This window comes from Tamandua tetradactyla, chromosome X, assembly GCF_023851605.1.
Source record: "Tamandua tetradactyla isolate mTamTet1 chromosome X, mTamTet1.pri, whole genome shotgun sequence".
NCBI lineage: Eukaryota > Metazoa > Chordata > Mammalia > Pilosa > Myrmecophagidae > Tamandua > Tamandua tetradactyla.
Window position 1 is genome coordinate 98,458,709 of NC_135353.1, and position 8,772 is coordinate 98,467,480.

Sequence of the window (8,772 nt, forward strand, 5' to 3'; positions counted from 1 at the left end):
AGAAGTCAGGGCATACGGAGGTTGGGGCACAGGTGTGTCTTTGTGCAGGAGGAGGGGTCCAAGGGGGCCAGGATGCAGATGTGTGAGTGTGTAGGTGCAGGTCACGGAGGTTGTAGGATGTGTGTCAAGAGTGGGAGAATACAGGCGGGTGGGGCCCTGGTGCGGGTCCACAGGTGCAGGGGTGGGGTGATGCTTGTGCAGGGCAGAGACTATGTGGCACAGATGTGCCCAAGAGTACCTGCCAGGTGTTGGAGAACGGCACTTGTGCTGCAGGGTGGGCCAAGGATGTGCACGTGTGTGGGGCAAAGGGGTGAGGTGTAGGAATTAAGAAGTCTGTGTATGGATATGTGGGTACCCAGCAGGGAGGATGTGGCCATGCCAGTGCATGGATCTGGGAGGCAGGGCCATGGTGTGTCCAAGTTTAGGGGTTGGGGCCCTGGTGTGTGCATGCAGAGAGCTCAGGGACAGTGGTGTGGAATTGTGCCTGCATGGACTGGGGGTGAGTGTGGCCCAATGTGCAGGTCAGCACTTACACAAAGCTGAGGGGGCTTGGTATGAGTGGGCACATACACGCATCTGGGGGGCCAGATGCTGATGTGCACAGGCGCAGAGTTCAGGGGGAGGCCTGGTGGGGTTGAGCAACTGTATGGGCTGCGTGCAGGTGTGGCCTGGGTATGAAGGTGAGCACCTGCAGTCCGGATGCACAGATGACTGCTTTCAGGGTGCAGGGAGCAGGAGATAGGGGTTGAAGGGCTGGCTGCAGGTACATGGGTCTCAGAAGGGGTAGGTTGAGACTGTGCACTTGCTGGGAAGAGGTGTGTCCGGCTGGGACAGGCTTCAACGCATGGGCGAGGCAGGAGTGTGGGGCAGGGATGCGTGGGGAAGGGGTCAGGGCAGGGGTTCTTGGAGGTTGATGGAGGGACAGGTGACAGAGTTTAGGTGCGTGAAGTGTGGGTAGAGTTGTGGTTCATGGGCAGCACGCATGAGCATAGCACATTCAAGGAACATGGCTTGGCTTACTTCCTTGTCACTGTTTCCATATCTGTGCGCTCCCAATGGCTCCAGGCATCCATCTGGAAAGGGATGCACTAGGCTGTTTGCACTACAAGGCTGGTCTCCAGTTGTCTGCATCTCAATTTTTCTACTTTTTCAACCAGAGCCTCCCTATGTGGTATAGAAGACCCTCCCAGGTCACTTATACCCTGGACTCACTCTCCTGGTCTTTTTCCTGTCCCTTCTCTAGCTGTTCTTTGGAGCATGGATGGACTCAACCTATCCTATTCCACCGTCTTCTCGAAAGTATTTTTCATTACTTTTTAATAGTTAAGTTGATAGCAAAGGAGGAAAATAATAATATCATTCATTCATATAATATTTATTGAACATTTGTTATGCACCAGGCACTGTTCTAGGTATTGTTGATGCCCATTGAACAAAATAGAAAACAGTCTCACTCCTCATAGAATTTACATTCAACTAGGGAGACAAAGACAATAAATAGTAAAGATAATAAGTAAATTATATAGAATGTTAGAGGATAAGTACTATGCAAAAGTAGAGCAGAGTAAGGGGGTCAGGGATTCTTAACTAGCAAATATAATAACTATAAGTTATGAATTGAATCATGTCCCCCAGAAAGACATGTTAAGACCTGAGTCTCAGTCCAGTGGCTGTAAACTCATCTGTAAATAGGATCTTTGAAGATGTTATTAGTTAAGGTGAAGACAAATTGGAACCAGGTGAACTTAATCCAATATGACAGGAGTCCTAATAAGCAGAGAAAATTTGGACTCAGTAATAGGAGACAGATGGGGGCAGAGAGATTACCATGTGACAGAGGCAGAGACTTGAGTTATAGATTGCCAGCAAGTCACCACCAGAATGCTACAGACTTTGGAGAAACCATGGTCTTGCCAACATCTTGGTTTTGTTCTTGTAGCCTCCGAAACTGAGACAATAAATTCCTGTTGTTTAAGTCAACTAGACTGTGGCACTTTGATAGAGCACCCTTGGCAAATTAAGATACTCTACATGTCTGATAAATGTATATCTTATGTATTTTTTCTGTAGCCTAAAAATCTTTCTGAATACATATTTGTAATGGCTCTGAGACCTTGCATGGTATCCTCCCAGGTAGCCTCTGAATATTTGGAAAGCTAGCCTATCCCAGAAGGTAGATCTTCCCTACCCATTCCATTCCCCTAAGTGGAGCCTGAACCTTGGGCGTCCTGTTGTCCAAAACTGCATCTTGACACATAGGAATGGTGACCCCGTGGCAAGGACACCTGGTCTACAGGGTCTCTCACTGGCCTGTAATTATTTAGCATATGCCCCAATGAAGCACACATAGAAATACTAAATGTCTTTTTACAACTTCCCAGTTGTTAGCATATCCTTGGTAACAACATGTTTTTTTTTTTCTGTTTTGCAGTGTCACGGGCTTTCTGTGGAAGGCTTTCTTCTTCCTTCTTCAACCACTAGAGAAGTAAGATTCTGTCTCCTTGACATCTCTGTCACTGAGCTTGTCTGTCTCAAGTATTTCTATGATCACGTTTCAAAATAACAGATCCATGCTTTAAAAATCAACTGAACACAAAATGCATTTGAAGAAATGAATGTTTTTAAAAAATAGAAATAGGAATATTAGAAAATAATCATGCACTACATTAGCCATATAGAGGCAGCTTCTTTTAATGATTGATTATGTTAGTCTGGTTTATATGAGTATTTCCAGAAAAATACTCTGGAGAAGAAAGAAGGACTAGAAATCTAAGAATGAATGACTTTTTATGTCCCCCATCCTCCTCATTCCCACCCTTCTCTAGTAGGATCCTTGTAGACCATTAAATCATAAATACATAAATTAGTATCCTTAGCTCTAACTATATGTCAAGATAACCTGGGCTCCCATCTCCAACATAGTGGATTAGAATCTCTAGGGACAGCCTCTGAGCATCTGTACTTTTGAAAAAATTCCACAGATGACTCCACATATAACCATGGTTGGAAACTACCATAGACCATAGTCATAGATTATCAGGTGCTTTTATATTTTGTTTTTTTGCCCAAATTGCACAGAAATGGTAAAAAAAAAAATAGCTTTTATACAAAATCAGCAAAGAAGCTAGTGTGAGCAAGCTAGGTGTAGTAAGATTGAACAGTAGAAAATTCTCAAAAACACTGAGGTTGTTGCAGAGAAAGACTGAGGATTACAGAAAGCTAATGTCATGCTTCAGGACTTCGTTCTTGCCTTTAGGCCTTTTCTCTAATAAAGAGCACTGTGTCTTCTCTTTGTCTTCTCTCTGCCTTAAAGCAAGCTTTAAATAGTGATAGAATTAATAATAGGATATACCTGAATAGTACCTTTAAGTCTTCAAAGCACTTTCACATGTTTAATTTGATCTTCAACACAACTGCATGAGATAGGTAAGGAAGGGATTGTAGTTCCCAGTTTACAGATAGGGAAACAAATATGGAGAGATTAAGTGGTTTGCCCAAGGTCATAAAGCTTGTGTTCTAGTTTGCAAGCTGCCAGAATGCTGTATACCAGAAATAGAATGGCTTTTATAAAGGGGAACTATATTAAGTTGCAAGTTTACAGTTCTAAGGCCGTGAAAATGTCCAAACTAAAGCAAGGCTAAAGAAATGTCCAATCTAAGGCATCCAGGGAAAGACTAGTTCAAGAAAGCCGATGACATTTCAGATTTCTCTTTCAGCTGGAAAGGCACATGGCAAGATCTGCTTGTTTTCTCTTCAGTGGCTTCCCTGGGACTCTGTCCATTCTGTTGGCTCTGTCGGTTCTGGTGGCTCTCATGGCTCCCATGGCTCTCTTGGCTTTGTTGGTTCTCAACCTTTTTCCAAAATGATTCCCTCTTAAAGGGCTCCAGTAAGCAACCCCACTTTGAATGAGTGGAGACACATCTCCGTGGAAACAATCAAAATGCTCCCACCCAGCAATACTGAATGAGAATTGGGGAACTTGGCTTTTCTGGGGTACACAACAAATTCAAACCAGAACAGCTAGTAACTAGCAAATACGGTTTTACCAAAAATTATTGCTCAATTCCCTTCACCCCAAAATAACCTTTTACTTCCTTATGCCCATTTTTAATCTAACAGTATGTCGATGTTTTTTGCAATTCTAATCATCATGTACGTACAATTTTAAGTTCTAGTTAAATGTTTCTTTTATCCAGTCATCATATTTATTATTTTAAATGGCTCTAGAAAAATGCATAAAGTTGCTATACTATGATACACTATTGTTTATTCAACCATTCACATGTTTAGGTTACTTCTAATTCTTCACTCATGCTTATGCTCTTGCACATAGAGCTTTTTTCATCTTTTGAATTATTTCCTCGGATGAATTCCCAACACTAGTTTATGGGTTAGAGTGCATTGACATGTTTATGGCTGTTGTTATGCATTGCCAGACTGCCTCCCAAAAAGAATGAACCACTTTACCCACTCAATTACTTTCGAGAAGCTGAAGCACTGCTTTTGGCTACAGTGTTTATACTGCCTTACAGAATAGGTGATTGATGCCTCTTGGATGATGGGCTCTTAGAAAATGATTTTCTTTTTCTCAAAAACAGATGACTCCAGGAGAGATTAAATTCTCTGTTCATGTCGAGTCCGTCCTGAATCGTGTACCTCAGCCAGAGTACCGTCAGCTTCTGGTTGAAGCCATCCTTGTTCTTACCATGCTGGCAGATATTGAAATTCATAGCATTGGAAGTATCATTGCTGTGGAAAAGATAGTGCATATTGCCAATGACTTGTTCCTTCAAGAACAGGTATGTACACCTGTTGTTTTTTAAAAGAAGAACATTTAACACTGACCTGACCAGATTCAGTCCTCTTTCATGAAGCTGAGGTCACTTTCTTCAGTCCTCTTCCTCATAATTCTTTTTCTGAGCTCCTTTTGTAGTGGATCTGAACTCTCTTTGCAAAAGAAGTAGACTGCAGGAGGATCTCTGTTTTACACTGGAATAGGATACAAAAGAAATTAAAAGTAGCCAGGATTTTCTAGGACTGTCCTAACTTTAAATATTCTAGATTGCTATCAGTCTGTGAATCAGGAAATGTGATCACTTTAGGCATAGACTCTAGCCATGGAAAGCTCATGGTCTATTTGCATTGAGTTGACTTGGAAGAGAATAATGATCAAATGCAAGATGAAATAATACAAGCTGAAATCAGAAAGACTCAGACCAAAGTTCAACCAGGATAATTAGTAAGTGTTATCATTTGACTCTTAACTGTTACTAATCATTTAATTAAGTATCACACTTACCTTTCAAAATTTCATTGCAATGAAGAAAATCCCAGACAATTAATAATTTAAAAATAATTGACATATGATTTGAGGATCTACTGGAAACTACATTTCTAGAAACTCATAATCACCTTTTTGCATAACCCTGATCCTTTCTTGGCTAAACAGCCTGGGATACTACTAGTTGGGGGATGGAGCGGAGGCTATAAGTTATCCTAATCAGGACTTCAATTGCTAGAATTAGTAATTTTTCTTTTCCCTTATGTTCTCCCACCCTTAAAAACTAAACAGAAAACCCTAGGTGCAGATGACATCTTATTGGCAAAGGATCCCGCGTCTGGCATCTGTACTCTTCTGTATGACAGTGCACCCAGTGGCAGGTTTGGCACCATGACCTACCTTTCCAAGGCAGCAGCCACCTATGTGCAGGAGTTCCTACCCCACAGCATCTGTGCCATGCAATGAATGCTCTGGGTCCTGGCTGCTGGGAGCCTCCTGGCAGTTGGTCCCTTCTTCAGTTGATTGTGCATGGAACTGAAATGCTATTGCCTGACTGCTTCTACCCTGCTCCTTTCTATCCCATCCCTGCCAAGGAGAAAAACTTTTCTGATAAACTAGCTGCTTTAGAAGAAGTGAACCCTTACTTTATGGCTCACTTCCAGGGTGTGTATGTTCAACCAGGTGTTATATTGTTGGCCTTAACTTTTTTATAGTTCATAGAAGTTTGCATGTGTTATTTTTCCCTGTACATCTGTTACCCACTTAGTTCTCTAACTCTTGTTGGGGAGCAGGTATTAATAATAACTTATTTCTAAATGTTGCTCTTTATTATCTGTGGTTTTATTGTGTGTATGAATGGTGGATGCTTTGAAACATTATTTCTAATGTGTAACCCTAATTGGTCAAATTTCATGCCACTATAAACTGGAAATGTCTACTCTCAGTGCCTTTTCTTGGAAAATGAGAATATTGGATCATGGTTTCCTTCTTCACTCACAGGTTGCCTCACATTGAGTAATGAAATAGTTTCTCTGTAGAATTATTGTCTCCACTTTTTCCTTCTCTGTATCTGTACACATAATTCCTGCTCTCACTGTGGTGAAATATTTTTTAAAATGCAAGTACAGTGAGTCTATTTAAGGTATTTTATATTAAGACTTGAAATCATTTTTTATGAAGATTGTTGGTACTCAGAGATATATTTGCAGCAGGAATTGGAGAATGACCCAGAGAAATGGAGCCAATGGCCTAGTTCCAGGAAGGAATGGGGAAGAAGAGAAAATGCCTGGGCAGTGTCGTATACATAAGGAGCAGAAAAGGAATCAGAGGTGGATTACTTCCCTGAAGAGAGCCTTGTACACCTTATCCTTGCCCCTGAAGAGTGTTTCAATACATACAACACAGAGTATAATTGAAGCCTCTGTCTTTGGCAGAGAAATCCAGCAGTCTAGTCTTTAGCTCTTTACTGAGCACTCTTTTCTTCTGTTTACCTCCTCTCTCACTCACCCACTCACTTTCTACAGTATCCAACCATCCCACACCTCCCTGCCATCCCCCATCTATTCATAAATTGTTGCACTTATATTTTTTCACTTCCTAATTCTAGTGTTCATATATTTTAGTATCTGTGGTCATACATCTGTTTTCTTATAGACACCTGCAATTTGTGTGTGTGTCTAAGCATACATGGAAATTTTTCTGAATGTAAGTAGTCTTGAGGTATCTACATATGTATCTGTATCTACATTTGACTAAATAAGTATGTAAATGTGATTGTTGTATATGAGAAGAATGTGACTGTGGCATCAGATTGACACACAAAATGTTGTGGAAGAATTAATACCTCCTGTTCCCTTGTATAAGTAATCTTGCTTCAAGAATGTTTCCCCTGGTTTTGTTTCTCCTGATTTGAGAACAAAGCCTACTAATTTCCCTATTACATTCAAGTAACTTCCTACTTCACTTCCCTCCTTTCCCTCAGATTTTATGGGTTTTTCTCCAAGAATAGGAATGCAGAGAGTGGGGATGTGAGACTCTCTAAGTCATTCTTAAAGAACCAGTGAGAACCTATGAGTTCTTATAAATAAGTGATAGAAAACAGATGGTGGAAGCAAAGAGAGGATTGCCAGCCTTTTCAGTACATCTCTTAGAACAAATGGAAATACACAGTAGGTAGCTTTCTGATTACATGATTTTCTAGTCACTTTTAAAGGAAATTTATAACCCATTCTGAAAGTCTTTTAACTGGCTGCCAAGTGTACGCCAACCACAGGGAGTACATCTGGAATTGCACAGAGGAAAGCCACCTTTCCCTCCCACACTAATTTTCCTGAACTGATACTGATGGCTGCACATCTCTGAATTTACTAAATTGTCTATCACTATGATCCCCATACAGTGATATTTGATTTTTAAAACAAACTCTATTCATAGTTTGTTCATTTTAAGCATGTAATACTGAAAAGGCATGATAAGACTTTTTTTTAAAGCACTTTTGTTTTGAATTAGAATAAAGATAAAAATTATCAATAAAGTTCACATGTGGTGTCAATAAGTAAAACTTTGTGTGTTTTTGTGACTGGAGTTTATTTCATGGCTTTATTTTACAAACTATTTCACTATAAGTACAATCAAAACTCATCAATTTAGGCAAAGTAATAGAATACTATTAAGTATATAGTATATGTTATATAATGTATTAAAGAAATGCAATTTTATCAAATACACACATGCTGAAACTAGGCTTATTAAATTCAAACAGGCTAATTAAAGTCATAAGGGAACTTATCCAGATGAATAAATAAGACTGATTTTTACTTAGCATTTCAATTGTGTGTAAATGATGCTTCTGCAGTATGAGGTGGGTACTTCAGTTTGTTCTCCCAAGTATTATAAATATTAGGCAAAATCTTGTTTTTACTATCCATTAGCCATTTATTTAATAAGAGAAAGTTTATTAAGCAAGGATGAACATGTCTTTACAGTCTCATGCTAGTTGTTTTAGTTTGTAAGCTGCCAGAATGCAATTTACAAGAAACGGAATGGCTTTTAAAAAGGGAGTTTATTAAGTTACAAGTTTACAGTTCTAAGGCCATGAAAATGTCCAAACTAAGGCATCCAGAGAAAGATACCTTAACCCCAAAGAAAGGGCCAGTGATGTTAGGGGTTTCTCTCTTAGCTGGGAAGTCACATGAGGACCTTTGCTTGCTTTCTCTCCCAGCTTTTTGTTTCATGAAGCTCCCCTGAGGGCATTTTCCTTCTTCATCTCCAGAGGTCTCTGGCTCTGTGGGCTCTGATGGCTCTGAGCTTCTTCCAAAATAGTTCCCTCTTAAAGGGCTCCAGTAAACAACCCCACCCTGAATGGGTGGAGACACATCTCCATGGAAACCAATCGGGTGGGTCACATCTCCATGGAACAATCAAAAAGCTCCCCCCAGCAATACTGAATGAGGATTAAAGAACTTGGCTTTTCTGGGGTACATAACAGATTC

The 8,772-nt window shown here is 40.4% G+C and overlaps 1 protein-coding gene across 7 annotated transcripts in view; it reads left to right on the top strand.

Moving 5' to 3' along the window:
- The window catches only part of PHKA1 (phosphorylase kinase regulatory subunit alpha 1), a 323,836-nt gene extending 315,982 nt beyond the window's left edge, over positions 1 to 7,854 (top strand). For 5 of the 7 annotated variants that reach the window (XM_077146161.1, XM_077146162.1, XM_077146159.1 and 2 more), the window contains 3 exons: positions 2,432 to 2,485; positions 4,599 to 4,799; positions 5,573 to 7,854. In XM_077146161.1, coding sequence (XP_077002276.1) covers positions 2,432 to 2,485; positions 4,599 to 4,799; positions 5,573 to 5,746 — 429 coding nt within the window. In that variant the 3' untranslated portion in view covers positions 5,747 to 7,854. The remainder of the gene's footprint in view (positions 1 to 2,431; positions 2,486 to 4,598; positions 4,800 to 5,572) is intronic. The other 2 variants (XM_077146160.1, XM_077146164.1) reach the window with 1 other exon arrangement.
- The last annotated feature ends 918 nt before the right edge of the window (positions 7,855 to 8,772 follow it).